This window comes from Dipodomys merriami, unplaced genomic scaffold (genome assembly GCF_024711535.1).
Source record: "Dipodomys merriami isolate MVZ:Mamm:240054 unplaced genomic scaffold, mDipMer1.0.p SCAF_39, whole genome shotgun sequence".
NCBI lineage: Eukaryota > Metazoa > Chordata > Mammalia > Rodentia > Heteromyidae > Dipodomys > Dipodomys merriami.
The window spans coordinates 1,433,906-1,455,932 of record NW_027205492.1 but is presented as its reverse complement, the minus strand read 5'-3'; the positions used below and the strand labels follow the sequence as shown (position 1 = coordinate 1,455,932).

The 22,027-nt window shown below is 40.5% G+C and overlaps 1 protein-coding gene and 1 non-coding gene across 2 annotated transcripts in view; one reads left to right on the top strand and one right to left on the bottom strand.

Annotated features, from left to right (window-relative positions):
* Top1 (DNA topoisomerase I) overlaps nucleotides 1-22,027 on the bottom strand; it is an 89,784-nt gene that overhangs the window by 45,254 nt on the left and 22,503 nt on the right. The window contains exon 3 of the mRNA XM_069989753.1: nucleotides 9,206-9,308. Coding sequence (XP_069845854.1) covers nucleotides 9,206-9,308 — 103 coding nt within the window. The remainder of the gene's footprint in view (nucleotides 1-9,205; nucleotides 9,309-22,027) is intronic.
* Nucleotides 10,233-10,357, top strand: LOC138805368 (U6atac minor spliceosomal RNA). Its single transcript, XR_011365514.1, has one exon. It is a non-coding gene; the product is annotated as a U6atac minor spliceosomal RNA (small nuclear RNA).

Here is a 22,027-nt window from a genome sequence, read left to right as displayed (position 1 = left end):
TGTGGCAAAAATGAAAAAAGTATATAGAACAATTGCAACTTTAAAAAAACATGCAAGTAGCTGGGTATTTGGTGGCTCATACCTGTAATACTGTAATACTAGCTATTTAGGAGCCTGAGATTTGAGGATCGTGGTTCAAAGCCAGCCTGGGCAGGAAAGTCCGTGAAACTCTTATCTCCAATAAACCACCAAAAAACCGAAGTGGCACTGTAGCTCAAGTGGTAGAGTGCTAGTCTTGAGCTGAAGAGCTGAGGGACAGTACTCAGGCCCAGAGTTCAAGCCCCACAACCAACAAAAGAAAAAAAAAAAAAAAGCAGCAGCTCAGAGTCAGTGTCCTAGCCCTAAGAACAGAAAAAACAAAAACAAAAACAAAAACAAAAACTTGTCTATCCAGAGGATCAAAACAGGACAAATAAATGATGATGTGCAGTTAGAAGGCAGGGAGACTAGTCCCCTTACCTGTGTACACACACTCCTCCCTCTATTGCTCTTAGTAGTGGATGACATACATTGGTATAAGTATCTACAAGAGCAAACTTCTCTACCTCTTGGTTGGGCGGGCAGCGTGCTGGTGGCATGAGGTAACCAAGGTTCTTCTAGACTGTTCATGGCACCAGTAAAGCATTCTACTCAATTTGTTTTGTGTGTATGTGCACGTGCACATGTGCACACGCGCAGCATGCATGTTGGTTCTGGGGGCTTGAACTCAGGAGCTGGGCACTATACCTCAGAGTCTTTTGCTCAAGACTACCATATGAGCCACAGCTCCACTTCTGACTTTTCTGGTGGTTATTTGCCTGGGCTGGCTTTGGACCTTGATTCTCAGATCTCAGGCCTACAGAGTAACTAGGATTACAGGTATGAGCCACTAGCACCCAGCTGAATGTGTTCTTATAACAAGTGTTTTGCTAAAGTAGAACTTTTTATTTAAAAAAATTTCCTATACTTAGTTTAAAAAAAATAAATCCCATTGAATCACCATTCTTAACAGTTTTATGAACTTCTCCAGAATTCTGAGAACTGAACTAATTCTTGAGGTATTTACACACATACAATCCTAAATACACCGTGTTTTGATAATACCAACAATGTTTGGGCTCACTAGTCATCATAAAAGCACTATAGTTGTTTCATTAATTATATAAGGAGGGCTTCCTTCCCACATTTCCACACATGTATACAATGTATCCAACAAACTATCTCCACTCTATTATTCTACTTTACCCTAACTCCCCCTTAAAACAATTTGGACGGATTTCACTATTCTGTTTTTATTCTCATATCCATTCTCATTTATCTCTTGGCTAGACCTTCCTCTCTCCTACAGAGTCTATTTTACTTTCCTGTCATTCATTTTTGTTGTTGTTTTGGGACGTTTTAGTGTGCCAAGAGGTTTCACCATGATATTTCAGACATGGATACATTACATTTTGTTCAGAATAACTTTCTATTGCTTTCTCTTTTCCCACCCCTCAATTAATCAACAGCTTTCACTGAGATTCCTAATGCTATTTTCATATGGTTTAAGTGGTAGAGTGCTTACCTAGTAAGCACAAGACTGAGTTCAAACCCCAGTACCAAAGCAAAAGACAGGACAAAAAAAAAAAAAACCCACAAAACCAAATCCTATAGAGGTCTTAAATATTTAATATAAATAATTGACTCAGATAACTAAGTTCAGAAACATCTATCTCTAGGATCTTCCGTCTTTTTTTACATTCCCTCTCCTGCCTCTGTCCCCTTTCTCTTCTTTTGTGTGTATGGGGGTGGGGAGGTGGAATATAGTACTAAGAAAGAACCCAGGGCCTCTAGGCAAAGGCTCTATCAGTTGAGACATGTTCCCAGCCCTTTTATTTGTATTACTGCTTTTGAGATAAAGTCTCACTAATTCTGCCTAGACTGGCTTAGCATTTGTGATCTTCTTACCACAATATCCCAAGTATAGGATATGGGCCATCACATCAGGCCTTGATTCTCTTTCATTTTAGAAAGCAATTCTTAGAATATTAATCTGAGTCACTGGAAAACTGGCAACAGAACATGGGCACCTCTGAGATGTACACATTCCTCTGGTTTTCAGCATTACTATTCATTGTGGCCAAGTAAAGGGAATCTATGAGTTACAAGGCAATAAAGACAGTTTCTAAGCCAGTCCTGAAAACCAGCCAAGCTAACTCAAAAAGTCAGTTGATTCTTCGTCTGATAAACCAGAGGGAAATCCATGGTTCAAGAATACCTCTAGAGTATTAACATCTGCTAGAGTAGTGACTTTCTTTTGTTGGTCATAATCACAAAGACCTACAATCAACCTGAATTTCCAAAGGAACTTAATCTCTTCTAGTCCCAAATTTAATATTCATACTAGCTGAGTTCAGATGATCTAGGTAAGGACAGCTTGTGTTACAAGGCATCTCCACTGGGAAAATGCTTTGGAAATTTGTGATTAATTAGCTCTACTAGGCCTTGGAACTCAGTTCTACCTCTACTTCTCAGATGCTGTCCTGTCCCTACCTACCTCCAGAACAGTGACCAAATATTGAGGGGCTCAACTGGCCATCTACCAGATGACCAGTGGGTTATCTATCCACAGTCACAGGAATGCTGGCAAAACGTGTCTACTCACCCCCCCACCCCCGCACTATTCTTTCCTAAGAACCTATCTGAAATAAGTAGCAAAAGCACTGAGGAACCAAATCCTATGAAACACAAGTGCATCTAAGGCTTAGCCACAAAGTCAAAAGTAGGATTTGGAAAGTGGTAGGAAGTGAAGCCAACAAAGTATCAAGCTGACACTTCTTTCTTCCTTCCCTTCTCCACTTCCTTTTATCTTTTGGTGGCAGGACCTGCTATGTATAATCCAGGCTGGTCTGGAATTCATAATCCTCCTACCTCTGCCTCCCTAGTGCTGGGTTTGATTATAATCATATACTACAATAGTTTTAAAAAACAAAACAAAGAACAACAAAAAATGGATATCTTTTTCCAAAAGGCTTGAGACTAGATTGTCTTTCATGGTGACTTGAAGAGCTACACCAGTCTGCTGGTCATAAAATAGTAAAATCTGACTAATGTTGAAGAAGTTCACATGCTAATTGCCTGTTTTAAGTGATATCAATCTTTTCTTTATAAATCAATATAGATCCTACTTTTCCCGTACACAATAGGTACAATATAGCCAAGTCCCAAAACCAATTCCAAATAAAATTGAAGGCTACAGAAAAGTTGACTATATACTGAACAAACTTACATGGGACTAAATAGAAAGCAGCAGAAGAAAGATTTAACATCAACCACAGGAGGAGGGAAGGAGAAGAGGAAGGAGGAGAGTAGGGTGGGGGAAGGAAGGAAGGAAGGAAGGAAGGGAGGGAGGGAGGGAGGGAGGGAGGGAGGGAGGGAGGGAGGGAAACCCAAAACATCTAATGACTAGCTAAGCACAGAGTGCTGATCCCTTGGCTCAGGGATCCTGTCTGTTTAGGAATAATATTCCACAACAGAGACTGGATAAGTAAGTCAGTGCTAAAGAGAACAAATGAAGATTCAAAGTTACCACTCTAGAATGTTCATATCCATCATATGCATTAAATAACTAAATTCTACTAACAATAATAATAGGAAAAAGTATTCCACTATTTTAAAGTGACAATGGAGAGACTGCTGGTCTGTCTCTAAGGAGTGACTCTCTTGGACAAGCAGACAGCAGGATGATAGGCATTTGTCTAAGGCTTAAATTTAAGCAGGAGAAATGTGGGAGAAAGAGTAAATAGAGCTTAGCAATATTAAAAAACAAAAGCAAAAAAACAGGAAGGAAAAGTATTTCTCTTCTGCATTAAAAAAAAAAGTAATTCTTTAGGAAAAAATCTGATATTCTAGGAACCAAGAATGATGTTTAGGGGACACCATATTTTCTTTTTTGGAAGGAAGGGGGGCGGGGGTTGTACTTTGCTAGCTAGCTGCTATACTACTTGGGCTATACTTTCCAACCAAAAATGAAGATTTAAACTCAGGCAGTCCTAAGTCATGTATTTGACTGTTCTATTACTTCCCAAACAAGGTAAAACTGAAGCATTATTAGGGGAAACAAAAGCCTCTTTATCTTTTGAGAGTAAGATTTAACTACTGCCACTCCTCAAAGGCAGCACACCCTTTCAGGTCAAGCCAAGTGGATCACAGGGTATCCCTGGGAGATAGCTGAGTGAACTCCAAAAGTTGCATTAGGAAGGAAATTAATGGCTCTTTCAAGGAAACAGAATAAAGTTTAGTATTTTTTTTTTTTTTCGGTCGTGGGGCTTGAACTCTGGGCCTGGGCGCTGTCCCTCAGCTCTTCAGCTCAAGGCGAGCGCTCTACCACTTGAGCTACAGCACCACTTCCGGTTTTCTGGTGGTTTATTGGAGATAACCTGCCCGGGCTGGTTTTGAACCGCGATCCTCAGATCTCAGCCTCCTGAGTAGCTAGGATTACAGGCGTGAGCCACCAGCACCCGGCTAAAGTTTAGTATTTTTTTAAAAAAAGAAAAAAAATCCCAGGTACCTTCAAAGTTGTCTCTGGACAAAGTACCACAGCCAGTTTCCAAAACCTTCCAAATGAATGTTTCTTAACATCCTCCATCATTATCGGTCACTATACAAAATTACAAGGACTGTTTTAATTAAAGTAGTCCCCTCCTAGATATGTTCCAGGAGCTTGGTAGATATGTGAGACGGTACTGAACCCTATATAGACCATGTTTTCTCCTATCTAATATATAAGAATACCTATGACAGGGTTGGGAATGTGGCTTAGTGGTAGGTAGAGTACTTGCCTAACATGCATGCATGAAGCCCTGGGTTTGATTCCTCCGTACCACATAAACAGAAAAAAGCTGGAAGTGGTGTTGTGGCTCAAGTGGTAGAGTGCTTAGCCTTGAGCAAAAGAAGCTCAGGGGCAGAGCCCAGGCCCTGAGGCTCAAGCCTCAAAAGCAAAAAAAGGTATCTATGACAAAGTTTAATTTATAAATCAGATATGGTAAGAGATTAACAATAATTTACTATAGATCCCAGCATCCAAATTTTTTCCTTTCTTTACAAGACCTTTATGGTGCCTCTGGCATATCCTGACGGCCAGCATCACTACTCTCAAGATTTCAGGGGGCTGGGAAGGTGGCTCAGTGGTAGAGTGCTTGCCTTGCATGCAGGAGGCCTTCGGTTCGATTCCTCAGCACCACATAAGCAGAAAAAGCTGGAAGTGGGGCTGAGGCTCAAGTGGTAGAGCACTAGTCTACAGCTGAAGAGCTGAGAGGGACAGTGCCCAGGCTCAGAGTTCAGGCACCACAACTGACCAAAAAAAAAATTTCAGGATATTACCAAGTAAGTAAGGGTTATATGAGTGCATGCATGGGATATGGTCACCGGAGGTCTGAGGAAGACTGTGGCCACCACTAAGTGACTACCAGGTGGCAGTGTACACAAATGACATGGGATGGATCCAGGACTTAGATCCAAGTCCTGGCACTAGACTTCATTGTGAGATTCAGAATGGCATACAATTTAAACCCCATTATTTTTTTATTTCTAGAAGTTTCCATTTAATATACTTTGTGCTTCAGATAAAGGAGGAAACTATGAATAAAAAGAAACACTATATAGAATTATTGGAACTTCAAGTAGACTGGAATCTGAAAAATTATTTAATCCTTATTTTCAAGCTGGAGAGGATAAACGGTTGTATCAGAGAAAACAATTCACAGGGGCTGGGAAGGTGGCTCAATGGTAGAGCGCTTGCCTTGCATGCCTGAGGCCCTTGGTTCGATTCCTCAGCAGCACTTAAGCAGGGGAAAAAAAGCCGGAAGTGGCGCTGTGGCTCAAGTGGTAGAGTGCTAGCCTGGAGCTGAAGAGCTGAGGGACAGCGCCCAGGCCCAGAGTTCAGGCCCCACAACCGGACCCAAAACAAAACAAAACAAAACAAAAAAATTCACATAAAGCAACCCCATACCTGCTCTATGTTCCTCGTCTTTATTAACAGGGTAAAGAGCCACCCAATTATCTAAGAATTCTATTTGTGTACCATATAAAAGTGATTGATTTTCTCAACCATTTCCAATGGCCTCTTTCCCTCTTCAGATTCAAACCTCACCTCCTCCCCCCCCCCCCCCTTCTCCCTCCCCACTCCTCTTTCTCCTCCTTTTTTGCCAATCTGAGGCTCGAACTCTAGGCCTGGGCATTGTCCCTGAGCTTCTTTTGCTCAAGGCAAGTGCTCTACCACTTGAGCCATGGCACCACTTCCAGCTTTTTTTTTTTTAGTAATTTATTGGAGAGACTCATGGACTTTCTGGCCCGGGCTGGCTTAGAACTGTGATCCTCAGATCTTAGCCTACTAGGTAGCTAGAATTATAGGGATGAGCCACTGGTCCCTGGCTAAATCTCAACTTCTTTAAACATCTTTTAGTATCTCTCCATCCATTGTTTGGGGCTTCATGTTTCACACTACCAGCTTTATGTAATTCAGGCATCCATCTAGCTGGATTCCTCCTAAAGCAAACCTAGGGATTGAACCTAGAACCTTGCATATGCTAGACAAGTGTTCTCCCACTTGTGCTATGCTCCTAGCTGTGTGCCCTTCTTTTTTTGTTCTGTTTCTGGGAGAGGGTCACTATATAGCCCAAGCTAGCCTTCAACTATTAATCTTCTTTCTGTCTTGGCCTCCCAAGTGATGGGATTACAGACTTGTATCACCATGCCCCAGCAGTAGTGCTCCTATTCATAGTCATTATCTTCTCTTGTCAAGATTATAACCACTTCACTTGTATTTTTTTGGGGGGGGGGGTAGAATTAAGAGTTTGAATTGAGAGCCTTACAAATTCCTCTTACTGCTGAGCCACACCTTAAGCCCTGTTTTCTACTGGGTAATTTTAAGATAAGCTCTTACTTCTTACCTAGTCATAAGCCTGGGTACAGTCTACCCATGTTAGACCTCCCATCAAAGCTGGGATCATAGGCTCAAGGTACTATGTCCAGCTTTCCACTGAGAAGAGGTCTTATAAACTTTTCTGCCCCAGCTGGTCTCAAATTATGATCCTATCAATCAGCCTCTCAAGTAGCCAAATTACAGGTATAAACCAAGCAGCACCCAGCCAAATTCTTAACTACTTTTAATGGTTAGCTCAAATGTTATATCTTAACAACAACAAAAAAAAAGACTGTAAATCATTACAAAAAAGACTAGAAATAACTGAAAACATCAATGTTCCAAAGTGGATAATTAACTATTAAACTGGATTCAACTACCCAAACTGACAGGTCCAATTTATCTACTTAATGTTCTATTAGGTTTTGTGGTAATCATCATTATTAGCACCATCATTATCTTAATTATCTGGTCTGCTACCGTTTCTGATGAGCTATCATGTACCTAAACAAATCTGAAAGCTTGCCAAGGCAGGTATTGTTATCAACAGTTAATCAAAAAAGAAAATGAGACCCAAAGAAATAGGTTGTAAATGACAGAATTTGGCCTTTCAACTTCTATTTCAATATGCTTGCTTTCAAGTATCTCACTCCCACACGACCTGCAGCAGTTTCAAGTTTTCTCATTTCGTAAACATCCTTTACATTACTTTAGAATATATTGCTTTACATTTGCTTTAGAAAAAAAACTGGATGCCTAGTTGAAGTGCATGATCCAAAAATTCTACATTTTTTCAATTCAGGATCTGAAACTTATGAAGGTAAAGCAGAAGTGTCCTGACTGAGATTTTTCTCACACTCACTGTATAAATGATCCATGTCTATATGACTGACAAATTATTTCCATTGCTTTTTTATACACAGAAGGAAGAAGAATTTGAGCTCTGAACCTCACACTTGCTAGGCAGGCAGGTAAGACTAGGTGCTCTACCATTTGAGACTCATATACCAGCCCTCTTTGCTTTATTTATTTGTTAGTCATGGGGCTTGAACTCTGGGCTTGGGCACTGTCCCTGAGCTCTTCGGCTCAAGGCAAGCCCTCTACCATTTGAGCCAGTTTTCCTGGTGGTTTATTGGAGATAAGAGTCTCATGGACTTTTCTGCCCAGGCTGCTTTGAACTGCAATCTTCAGATCTCAGCCTCCTGAGTAGCTAGTAGCGAGAGCCAGTGGCGCCCAGCTTTTTTTTTTTTTTTCCAGATAGAATCTAAGGTTTTGCCAGGGCCAACTTCAGACCTGATCTACCCACTTATGCCTCCTCCCTCCATAGCTGGGATTACAGGAGACTCACCTTATTGGTAGAGATAGGATGGGGGCCTCCCTAATTTTTTTGCTCAGGCTAGCCTCAAACCACATCTTCCTGATCTCTACCACCCAAGTAGTTGGGATAAAAGGCACGAGCCTCCACACCCAGCTTTTTAAAATCTGTTTCTATGCTGGGGTTTGACTCAAGAGATATGCCTCCAGCATTTATTTGATTTTTAAAAACCTAAGATGCCTCCAACACAAACAAGGGAGCAGTACTTACACCTGGAAAGATAGTTTGGCCACACAATTCACTTTTTCTTATTGAGAGTTTGTTTTGGTTTGTTTTTATCCCCTGGAAGGAATAATGTAGTGGAGACTCAGAAGCCCAATCTCTCTTTATTCAGCTACTACACCTTTCTGTGTGACTTTTGCACACATGACTTCAGAGTCTTACTCACACAAAGAGAAAACCAAAAGAATGATCTTCAATATCTGCTCCTTTGTTTTTCACCTTGAGTGAAGTCAATAAAGAGGAAACAAATGAACCAGATAAAACATTCTGAGGACTGAGGTCTACACCTTGAGAGATAAAGGCTGCTGGCCCTCCTTAGAGGACGGAAAGACTAATTAAAAGGTTTTAATGCCCACCCTTTTTAAGGTACGGGGGGAAAAAATCTAAATCCAAGCACTTCTTAATCAAGGCAAATTTTCAGCATTATTAATGCAATCCTATGCTACAATGAGTCCATACTTGATTTAGTTTAAAAAAAAAAACACTGTTTTAAATTAAGTATACATGGAAGGTTTACTTTATTTGCTTATACATCTTGATTTCAACAATGGCATCCCCAATGAGGTTTGAGTTATCAAGGCATCCTCTTAGCAATTCCAGAATCAAAAACAGTCTTTGTTTACTTTAGCTACCCATGTTATTAACCTTGGACCAAGTCAGTACCTATTCCAGGGAGGTCAGCAAAACTAAACCACACCAAATGAGAGATTTGTTGGTACAACCCTTACCTGTTGCTATGCTTGGATTTCTCCCTGTCCTTTTCCTTGTCCTTCTTGTGCTCTTTATGTCGGTGCTCTCGATCTTTATGTTTATCTTTGTGTTTATGCGAATCTAGAATCATAAGAGATGAGTTAGTTAAGAGGAAACATGAGCTGTCTTCTACCTGCTTACCATAACAAGTCAAGCCATTAAGAAGTACAGGGTTAAAATGGCAAAGTAGCCGAAATGGCATATGCCACTGGAGGGAAGACGGGCACCCCTTACCCTTCCTCCAAAACCAAGACCAGTGGGGAGGGGTGGAGGTGAGGAAAAAGGATTTAACTTTGAGAAAAAAAAGAGTTAGCGTTCTTCTTCCTAAATCAAGTACTACTTAAGCTAAACAGCTAAGTGATATAAAAGCATAAATGTTTGTTTCCTTCTTATAGGGTTTGAGTTTAAGTAGGTCCTCTATGGCTTGAACCACGTTCTAGCTATTTTTTGCTTTCTTAAAGACTCAGTATAAGTCTTAACATATACACAGACATGATGTCCATCACAAACAAGATTTACAACAAATCCATCAGTCTAAAAACTTTCCCATAAATCCTCCTTCTTCTGATAAATCTCCACCTTCTATTCCTCAGTATAAAGTACAGATCTGATAGGATTATGGATTCAATTTATGGAGATTAGGTTCTAAAGTTCACAAGAATAAAGAAAATGATATAGGATTTATTCTTTTTGCCTCTCACTTATTTTGCTCTACAGGTGCTTTCTTTGTTGTTTTTTGCCAGCCCTGAGACTTGAACTCTGGGCCTGGGCACTGTTCCGGAGCCTCTTTTGCTCAAGGCAAGCAAACTACCACTTGAGCCACAGTGCCTTTTTCCCCCCTTTTAAAAAATAGTTTATTGGGAAGTGGCGCTGTGCTCAAGTGGTAGAGTGCTTGCTTGCCTTGAGCTGAAAAGCTCAGGGACAGTGCCTAGGCTCAGAGTTCAAGCCTCACGACTGACAAACAAACAAACAAAAAAAAAGGACAGATAAAAATAGTTTATTGGAGTGTTGTATGAAAGGAGAGAAGGTTAGCACTCCCCTTGACAAGGATGGAAAAGGCCTTGGGCCTGACAACACGCATACGGTTAAGGCATTGCCACCTACTTCGTGGCATCTAACCATCATTTTTTAGACACATGAAGAAATGTTCAACATCCCTAGCCATAAAAGAAATGCAAATCAAAACAACATTGAGATATCACCTCACTCCAGTTAGAACGGCAAAAATCAAGAACTCTAACAACAACAGATGCTGGAGGGGATGTGGACAGAAAGGAACCTTACTTCATTGTTGGTGGGAATGTAAACTTGTTCAACCACTTTGAAAAGCAGTATGGAGGTTCCTCAAAAGACTTCACATAGAACTCCCCTATGACCCAGCAATCCTACTTTTGGGCATTTACCCAAATGTTTACAAACAAGACCACACTAAAGCTACCAGCACAACTATGTTTATTGCAGCATTATTTACCATAGCTAAGATATGGAACCAGGAGCTGGGGAGGTGGCTCAGTGGTAGAGCGCTTGCCTTGCATGCATGAGGCTCTGGGTTCGATTCCCCAGCACCACATAAGCAAAACGAAAAAAGCAGGAAGTGGCACTGTGGCTCAAGTGGTAGAGCGCTAGCCTTGAGCTAAAAGAGCTGAGGGACAGCGCCCAGGCCCAGCCCCACGACCGGACCCAAAAAAAAAAAAAAGATATGGAACCAACCCAGATGCCCCTCAATAGATGAATGGATCAAGAAAATGTGGTATATATACACAATGGAATTCTATGCCTCCATCAGAAAGAATGACATTGCCCCATTTGTTAGGAAATGGAAAAACTTGGAAAAAATTATATTAAGTGAAGTAAGCCAGGCCCAAAGAAACATAGGTCCCATGGTTTCCCTTATTTGCAATATCTAGTATATGTATGAGTCAAGCGGAAAAGGTCAGATAATGTGATGTCAGGAAAATGAACCCTTAGATGTGTATTTTAATGTTTTTTTCTTTCATGCATGTGTTTCTAACGCATTTATAAGATTATCTCTTTGTTGCTTTGTATGTCCCTCCCCCACAGTATAACCCCTGCTTTCACTATATTTGATGTCAGTATAACTTGTGGAGGAGATGGGGAAAAACCAGTTGTTTAAGGATACAGGTGGACCTGTTGCAACAATGAGAAGTACAAGTTGTCATGTCCAAAACGAGCTTTACAACCTCGGTGCGGGGGGGGGGGGGGGGGGGGGGGACAAGGATTGGGATTGGGGGGGAGGCTGGGAAGGGATGTGAAGGGTAAACAAAGGAGGAGGCTGCAATGCTTGGTAAGAAATGTACGCATTATCCTGCCCATGTAATTGTAACTCCTCTGTACAGTATGTTCACAAATTAAATTAAATTAAATTAAAAAAAATAGTTTATTGGAGATAGGTCTCAAAACTACCACTTGAAAAGTGCCACAGTGCCTTTTTCCCTTTTTAAAAATAGTTTATTGGAGATAGGTCTCATGGAGTTTCCTGCCTGGGCTGGTTTCAAACTGCGATGCTCCTATCTCAGCCTCCTGAGTAGCTAGGCTGACCTGTGGAGCACCTGGCTGTTCCATACATCTTTAATATTCATCATTTAGCTGGTTTCTTTATTGAGTAGACGGAGATGGGGTTGCCTGAGGAATTCTAAGGAAGTATTTTACCATTGAACATTGACCATCTTTCTGGTTCCATTTTAGTCCTGAGTGGTAGCCCCTTAAACAAATATACTGAAAATTATACCTTCACTTTTTGATGGACATTTGTTTCCAGGTATTGGTTATCACGAATAAGTCTGCAGTGAACATTTATATGCACATCCTTCTATATACTTATTACTCTTGGCACCCATTTAGACGGGAGATTGCTGGGTCATATAAAAATATGTATTTACAGGAAACTGCCAAACTGTATTTTAAATAGCTACATTGTTATATATGATTGGTATTCTAATTCCCATCAAAATCTGGCCTATAATTTTAGCTACTATAGTAGATATGTGGTGGTACCTCACTGTAGTTGATGATAAATGCTTAATGAAAAACATTTTCATGAGCTTTTTCACACCCCCTTTTTGGTCAAATATCTGCTCAAATTTTTCTCCAATTTTTGTTTTCTTATTAAAAATCTCCAGTTCTATCCATTGTCCTGCAGTCAATACATTCTTAATGGTTGAATACTCCATTATGTACATATGCTTTTAAAACAACCCATTCATTAATTGATAGGAACCTGGATTAATTCCATGACTTGGCTATTGTTAACAGTGTAAGAATAAAGATAGCTGTGCACCTGAGTCCTTTAAATATGTACTCATATTTATGTGCCAGAAGTGGCGCTGTGGCTCAAGTGGTAGAGCACCAGCCTTGAGCTGAAGAGCTGAGGGACAGCACCCAGGCCCAGAGTTCAGGCCCCACTACCAACAAAATTAATTAATTAGTACTTACATTTACCGCAAATACATACTAAGTGCAGATGGATGATATGGTAGTTTTAGATTTCTGAGGAACCCCTAGTGATTGTAATGGTTGGCTGCACTAATTTACATTTCCATTCACAGAATATAAATGGGGTTTTTTTGGTTGTAGGTGTGGGTCTTGAACTCTGGGCCTGGGCGCTGTCCCTCAGCTCTACCACTTAAGCCACAGAGCCACTTCCAGTTTTCTGGTGGTTAACTAGAGATAAGAGTCTCACAGATGTTCCCGCCTGAGCTGGCTTTGAACAGTGTTCCTCAGATCTCAACCTCCTGAGTAGCTAGGATTACAGGCATGAGCCACCGGTGCCCAGTTAAGTGTTCATTTTTTTGGTAATAAAGATTTCTAGCCGGGGGCTGGTGGCTCACACCTGTAATCCTAGCTACTTAGGAGGCTGAGATCTGAGGATCTCAGTTCAAAGCCAGCCCCGACAGGAAAGTTTGTGAGACTCTTATCCCCAATAAACTACTAGAAGTGGTGCTGTGGCTCAAGCGGTAGAGCACTCGCCTTGAGCTTAAGAGCTGAGGGACAGCGTCCAGGCCCAGAGTTCAAGCCCCACGACTGACAAAAAATAAAATAAAAAAGGTTTCTAGCTATTCTAGCTCCATATTTGAAAAGTTGGTTCTTTCTCCACTGAATTACCTTGGCCTCTTTACTAAATATCAAGTAACCATATAATCTATTTCTGGGCCTTCTATTCTAATCCTACATACACATTATCTTGATTACTGTAGCTTCCCTGTAAGGTCTTAAGTAAGTATTATATAATACCTTAAGTTTGTTGTTTTATTTTGGCCTTTTATGTGTTTTGGATTTCTGGGTGAATTTTAGATATTGTTTGTCAATTTCCCTCCCAAAAAGAAGTTTTAAAAAGGGGGCTGGGAGTAGCTTACATCTGTAATCCTAACTACTCAGGAAGCTGAGATCTGAGCATTGTAATTCAAAGCCGGCCCAAGCAACAAGGGAGACTCATCTCCACTTAACCATCAGAATACCAGAAGTAGGGCTGGGAAGGTGGCTCAGTGGTAGAACGCTTGCCTTGCATGCCTGAGGCCCTGGGTTCGATTCCTCAGCACCACATAAGCAAAAAGAAAAAAAGCTGGAAGTGGCGCTGTGGCTCAAGTGGTAGAGCGCTAGCCTTGAGCTGAAGAGCTGAGGGATGGTGCCCAGGCCCAGAGTTCAGGCCCCACGACCGGATTCCCCCCCCCCCCCCCCCGCCAAAAAAAAAACCAGAATACCAGAAGTAGTGCTGTGGTGTGATAGAGCACTAGCTTTGAGCAAAAAAGCTCAGGGACAATGCCCAGGCCAACTAGAAGCCCTGTGGCAAAACAAACAAACAAACAAAAACAGCCAGATAAGAGTTTTGTGTTCATAGGACAAATAAAAATGACAGTAAAATGATATTGAATCCTGTGGAATGTCACAATGAAATCCCTTCTCCCCTGAATAACTAATATAAACCAATAAATAAAAGATACTGTATCTTTTGATACAAGAATAGGTACAGATCTCAAACTTTTGTAGATATCAAAATTGTCAGATCCTTGATATTAACTGTGTCTAATATACCTTGCCCAACATACTAAGGGTGGTTTCAAAATGTGTACAATGGATTTTTTTATACTCGATTTCAAGAAGTATAGCCTAGTTCCTTTCTCTTTGGTGATCCACTCCTTTTTGTCTGAGTTTCTTTTTTGTTTAAGCTACACTGGAGGGTCCAACTCAAAGCCTTTCAGTACACTAGACAAGTGCTCTTCCACTGAGGTACAACCCTAGCCCTTAATGGGGTGGGGGTGGGGATAGAAATGTCAAAATGCAACATCCAACACCAGGTTATAAAAGAGATCTCCCTTCTTGCTCTCTCTTTGCTCTAGGAGAAACCAGCTGTCACACTATTAGAATACTCAATGGTCTCATAGAAAAGCCCAGGTGGTGGGGAACTGAAGCTTTCTGCCAACAGCCACATGGATAACCCATCTTGGAAGTGGATTCTCTGGCCTCAACTAAGCCTTCAGATCACTTCAGCCCTGGCTGACATGCTGACAACAATTGTATGAGATATCCTGTGCCAAACTACTCAGATAAATTCTCCTGGATTTGGACTCACAGGAATTATGAGAGAAAACGTTTATTGTTTTAAGCTACTGTATAACAAAATATTTTAAACAGTCTTACTAGTTACCTAGACTAGCCTCAAACTTGGGATTCTCCCATCTTGGTTTCTGAATAGTTGGGACTATAAGAGACTACATTCAGCTTAAACTACTGAATTCTGAGGTAATATGTTTAATATTAATACATTATGAACCTGCAGACTATGTATATGATCAGCCCATTGCTAGCTCACAACAAAGGAAGTTATTTGGCATAATCCACTGAGCAACTATTCTATGCCAGGAAAGAGAAACTTGTACAATTGACCCCCTGGCTATGAGAATTTCCCATCTCAGAAATGAGAAAAATAAAACATACAGTCTCAGAAGTAGGGCTCCAATACAATTTTCTATGCAGCATATAGAGTCATCCAACTTCTAACAGTCTGAAATCCACCATTGAAAATGGTGAGTTAACCAACAAAAAGTTGGTGACTTCTCTTCACTAGGGAACTTGCCCATTATATCTGTCCTAAGTCATAATGACTATATATGCAAGTCACTACAACCTGAAATAAAGATTGTGTAGTTTGACTGTATTTGTAGTCCAAGGTTTTAACAAAGAAGCTTCAGAATATCAAGATTTATTGTTATTGCCCAAGAGTATGGCAGGAGTATAATATTTAAAACAACAAAAACATGGTCTGTAGATAACACAAATCCATAAACACCTACAAAACATGTACCAATTCATTCATTAAAATTAGTCAATCAATGTAGTTATTTTAGGGTGATAAGAAACTGGGTAAAAGACAAATTGAAAGTAGTTCCAAGTAGGTTTCAGGTAATCAGCCAAAAACTCTTTTTTTAAGTGCATAAAACTTCAAAACTGATTTTAAAGCCAGGTCTCTAACCCTTTTAAAGAAATTGCTCTAAAATGTAGAAGTAAATGTATGGTGAAAAACTTAGGGCTGTACCTGAATACTCTCACCAACATAGTTAAGACTTCAGTCAATGATCTGAATCTCAAGTATCCCTAATTTAAAAAGAAGTTACTACATGTCTACCATATGTCCAAATTGTGCTATGCAGGCTGTGACAGATACCAAAAAGTATAACATATAGCACTTTCTTAAAAGATATTTGAATGGCTATTGTCATTATATAAATTTATTTAATATAATTCCGCATGGTAGACTTGGATTTCTGAAGAGAAGTAACAAGGAAACAGATTGGAGTTGGTGCAAAAGTATGACTACAAAAGTGGGTGTCTTTTGAGTGCCAAGTGCACTTAAAGAAATTGACTCCCTGGAGCAGGTGGCTCATGCCTGTAATCCTAGCTACTCAGGATGCTGAGATCTGAGGATCATGGTTCAAAGCCAGCCCAGGCAGCAAAGTCCATGAGACTCTTACCTCCAATTAACCACCAGAAAATTGGAAGTGGCGCTGTGGCTCAAAGTGGTAGAGCACTAGCCTTGAGCTGAAGGACAGCACCCAGGCCCAGAGTTCAAGCCCCACGACCAACCAAAAAAAAAAAAAAAATGCCAATTGGTTAAACTACATAGATGATTTTCAAGTTGATAAGTAGATATGCAAGTTAAGTGACCCCCTAAAGTAAATTAGGTGCAGATTATTAATATGATTTAAAATGTGGGGGAAGGAGTCAGAAAACAAAGGGATGGACAAAATAACTTTGACAAAGGTGTTCGTTATTGAAATTGGGTGGTAGATACATGGGAACACATATTCTGCTCTCTTATATGCTTGTCTATACACGTGAAATGCTTCAAAATAAATAGACAAGCTAGGTCTGTGATGATTTAAGAAAAGGGTATGTGGGGGGGGGGGGGAGAAAACAGCCAAGAATTCATTGTATATATCAAGAATTAAGAAAAGTAAGGGAAGGGGTGAGTCAAGAGGGTGGGGGTGATAATGTTCAAGAGGGTAACATCGATCAAGATGCATTGTATTCAAGGAAGGTGGCTCAGTGGTAGAGTGCTTGCCTTGCATGCATGAGGCCCTGGGTTTGATTCCTCAGCACCACATATGCAGAAAAAGCTGGAAGTGGCGCTGTGGCTCAAGTGGTAGAGCACTAGCCTTAAGCTGAAGAGCTGAGAGAGAGCACCCAGGCCTAGAGTTCAAGCCCCATGACCAACCCCTTCCCTCCCCAATAAAAGCTTTGTTAAATGGCACCTCTTGTGTATAACTACTTATAGATAATAAAAGAAAAAATTTAAAAGCAGCAATTGTCAAGTTTTTTTCTTTTTCTTTTTTTTTTTTTTTTTTGGTCAGTCGTGGGGCTTGAACTCTGGGCCTGAGCGCTGTCCCTCAGCTGTTTAGCTCAAGGCCAGTGCTCTCTACCACTTGAGCCACAGCGCCACTTCCAGTTTTCTGGTCGTTTATTGAAGAGTCTCACAGTCTTTCCTGTTGGGGCTGGCTTTGAACCTCGATCCTCAGATCTCAACCTCCTGAGTAGGTAGGATTTCAGATGTGAGCCACTGGTGCCCGGTTAAGTTTTTTTTTTCTAAGTACTAGGGATCAAACCAGGCAGAGCCTTGCACATGTAAACATTCTACAGGGAGGCTACATAGTCAAGCCTTATTTTCTGGAGTCAGGGTCTTGTTATGTGGCTTCAAGCCATCTCCAAACTAAGTAGAACATGTAATCCTCCTGCCTCCACCTCTTGAGTGTTGAGAGATTACAGACATGCCCCATCATACCAAGCACCCAGAGATGAAGTTTAATAGATAAAATTAACTCAAGGTCAGGGTTCTCTACTAAAGATAAGGAGCCACTTCAAGCAGAAAAAGGAGGAAAGTAAAAGCCATATTTAAGAAAGATCTGTTGAAAGTGTGCATAGAAGAGTTCAAGTAAAATAAATACTAGCTGTTCTTTAATCAACCTAGAAGACAGTGACAGCAAAGGGACTAAGAACTAAGGGAAAAAATGTGTAAGCATGTTCAAGAAAACAAACTGAATCCAATTCCAGAAATTCACTGTTATGTGCAATGAATGCAGGGGAAGAGTCAAAGATAATGCAGATTTCTGAATCCTGGTAACTGGGGGGACAAGAGGCCTTGACAAAAAACAAGAAAACTATGCAGAACAAATAAAGATGTGGAAAAAGAAAAAAAATTAGAGGAACAATGTGCTTACTGAAGTCATTTGTTATTTAAAGTAATGGTGGGATGTCTGGCTGAAGATGCTGGTGAGAAAAGGAAGACAGTGAAAAACTAAAGCCAAGTTCTATATGTTTATAAAGAGCATACTGTGAACTTTCATGTCCTTGAACATAAAAGGTAGTACATATCCTCTGCCCTGAATTGGAATTTATCTAAGTATAGAACTGCTACAATGACTTGGAGAAAGAATGCTGTCAATTCAAGCATCTGTTAAATGCAAAAAGAATTGTTGAACCTGCCCGATTAATAAAACATACAATAAGAAAAGAAAAAGAAAAACAAAGACAAAAAAATCCCCATATACTACTGCATATTAAATCATAAGAAAACCTAGGTCACTGTGAATTCATGTCATTTAATAGCTCTTGATAATAACTGTTTCAATTCCCTGCATTTGAAAACTCTAGATAAAGACCTGGGAGGAGACCTCTGAAGCTGCCTTGAAAATATGTACAATTCGTAACCGCCTCCTTCTACTATAACCTAACTCAAGTTCTCTGCAGAGAGATAACTAATAAACACAATTACTAAGAATCGGTATTTTTGCTATATCCAAAGTATTCCCTGAGATTTAAAAAAAAAAAAAAAAAGCTTCTAAGTAAAACACTTCCAAAGACAAAAGTAAAGGCTCCGTGGTTGTTTGTTTTGTAGGTAGTGGGGCTTGAACTCCGGGCTTGGACACTGTCTCTGCACTCTTCAGCTCAGCTCAAGGCAAGTGTTCTCTACCAACTGAGCCACAGCACCACTTCTGGTTTTCTGGTCGTTTATTGGAGGTAAGAGTCTCAGTCTTTCCTGCAGGGGCTGGCTTTGATCCACGATACTCAGATCTCAACCTCGTGAGTAGGTAGGATTACAGATGTGAGCCACTGGTGCCCCGCAAGGCTCTGTTTCTTTTCCCATTGTAAGAATAGTTGCTGGCTAGCAATTATACAAGGATTAGATGATCCTGTGCTAAAAGGATCCTTTTACAACTTAGCTTCAAGATTGAGGGATAATTCAATTTGCAACCATCTAACAGTTTTTTAAGTAAGTCCAAAGCACTCAGCTAAGAACTCTGCCCTCAAAGAATTTACAACCCAATAAGTTACTTAAGATATGAATCCAAACAGCTGTAGCCCCAGGTGTGTGAGAAAGGAGGGGCACTAACTACTTCACTTGCTAACACCATGGGGGGTACGACAATGTCTGGCTCTACCACAATGTCTTGTTCAATTTTTTTACTGTCTTATGAAAAGGAAAACGTTCCATTTCACCAGCTAGTAGCAGCTACTGTACACACACACATACTCAAATTCTCATAACTCTGGACGTATCTATTTCATCAATTCTAAGACACATTCTGCCTCATTTAACATCTCTGAAAACAAAGTGTGTCTAGCTGGTGTATTTTCTGTGAGAGGGAATTTGGCAATGTCTGGAAACATTAACTCACCCGTTCTCTCCCTTTTGACCCAGTAATCTCACATCTGGGACTTAGCCTAAAGACATACCTCAAGGTATTTATGAGGAGTAAATGGATGGTGACAAAGAGGAAATATGTGACAGAAAAAAGTTAGAAGGCAAAAAGGCAGATTAAAAGAATAACAAAAGGACTGAGGAAAAGTTTTAAGCAAAGAGATAATTTTGAAGTATTCTAACAATTTCTCTGTCAACTTTCCACTTACTTATTCTAATGGTATTAACTGGAAAAGGGTCTTAAATAGGCACTACTTTAAAATAAAAAGGTAGAAATCTGCCTGACATAGTGGTATACATCTGTAATCCCATACTTGGGTAGCTGAGGCAGAAGCATCCCAAATTCAAGGCCAGCCTGGGCTACATACACAGAGTACATCTCAAGCAAAACAATATTATATATATATCAAGAAAACAAAGCAGGGAAGAACCATTTTAGTCTTGCAGAAGTAGATTAAAATTTCTTTCCTAACTCAAAATCTCAAATGCCAAATGTCTGACACTAGACTAATTGACTGAGGTACAGCTCCACTTTCAGCGTTTTGGTGGTAAAGTAGAGTTAAAGAGTCTCACAGACTTTCCTTTCTGGGCTGGCTTCAACCTGTGATCCTCAGATCCTAGCCGCCTGAGTTGCTAGGATTATAGGAGTGAGCTACCAGCACCTGGCTATTTCACTTTCAAATAATGGCCAGTTTTCCTATTTTTCTTTATGTCTTGATGATTTTTTAGTCAATGGAGTAAGACACTAAAATTGCTTATGTTAGGGGCCTTTTCAAAAGAAAGTCTTGTGAATAATATAGAGAAGATCTATGTTAACTATCGCTTCCTTTCTTTAAATTGAAAAAACTTGGTTCCACAAAAGAATAAGATGAAATAAAGACTTTGGACCATGAGAGAAAATAAGGAGTCAGATGTCAGCTTCAAGGCATTGTTGGTAAATGAGCTTCAGTAAAAAAGTAGTAAGACTAAGAACCATGGCTCAGGTTAGACTGACCACCTAGCAAGCACGAGGCCAAGTTCAAACCTTAGTACCAACAAAAGAAAGAAGCTGGGTGCCTGCCAGTGGCTCATGCTTGTAAGCCTAGTTACTCAGAAGGCGTCTGAGATCTGACAATTCAAGTTTGAAGCCAGCCCAGGAAGGAAAGTCTGAGAATCTTAACACCAATAAACTACCCAAAAGCCAGAAGTAGAGCCATGGCTCAAAGTGGTAGCCTTGAGCAAAAAAAAGCTAGGGACAGAGCCCAGGTCCTTAATTCAAGCCCCAGGACCTGCACCAAAAGAGAGGAGAGAGAGAAAAGAGGGGAGGGGGGAGAGATGGGGAGGAGAAGAGTTAAGAGAGGAGGGAAGTGAGGGGAAAGAGGGGAGAGAGAGGGGAGAGAAGGGAGAGAGGAGGGAAAAGGAACAATAAATTTACCTACTACTGAAAAATAGATTCTCTAACAATTAAACAAAATTAAATGAGATATACTTCCTGAAAGACAGAACATAGGAGGGTTGATTCTTATCAAGAAAGCACGAGGGGGGGCTGGGAAGGTGGCTCAGTGGTAGAGCACTTGCCTTGCATGCATGAGGCCCTGGGTTCGATTCCCCAGCACCACATAAGCAAAAATAAATAAATAAATAAAAATTAAAAAAAAAAAAAGAAAGCACGAGGGGCTGGGAAGGTGGCTCAGTGGTAGAGCACTTGCCTTGCATGCCTGAGGCCCTGGGTTCGATTCCTCAGCACCACCTAAGCAGAAAAAGCTGGAAGTGGCACTGTGACTTAGGTGGTAAAGTGCTAGCCTTGAGCTGAAGAGCTGAGGGACAGGGCCCAGGCCCTGAGTTCAGGCCCCACGACAAGGGGAGGGAAGGAGGGGAGGGGAGGGGAGGGGAGGAGAGGGGAGGGGAGGGGAGGGGAGGGGAAAGAAGAAAGAAAACACAATAAAAAGTAAAATCTAGTTGCCTGCTGGTAGCTCATGCCTATAATCCTAGTTTCTCAAGAGGCAGAAACCTGAGGATTTTAGTTCAAAGCTAGCCTAGGCAGACAAATCTTTGATGTTCTTATCTCCAACTAACCAGCAAAAGGCCAGAAAATGGAGGCATGGCTCAAGTGGGAGAGTTAAAGTCAAGGGAGGGTTCAAGGGCCTGAGTCCAAGCCTCAATAAACAAAAATAAAATTTTATGCCCAAGACCCTAGATTCTATTTCCAGTACCATAAATTACTTATGTAATGAATTCAATTAAATCCAGGTTATTTAATGTAATTTATCTCCCCAAAGTGGTTTCTTAAAGGAATAAAAGATTACAGAAATGCTCATAAAGGTACATTAATAAAATATCCAGAAATAAGAAAATTCAGTATCTAGTCCAGCAAAATTCAATCCAACTATTTGGAAACCAAGTAGTCAGTCTCAAGTAGATAAAGTAGTGTCAAATCGGACAGACAAAAGACAAAAAAAAAAATACATACACAGATACAAATTGAATGAAAAGGAAGTCAAATTCACAAGATACATCTGATTCAAATCCTGTTCTATCACTTAATGTGTAAGCTTAGGTAAAAGCAAATTCATTATATTTATAAGAAGGTAGCATACTTGAGGTCTTAACG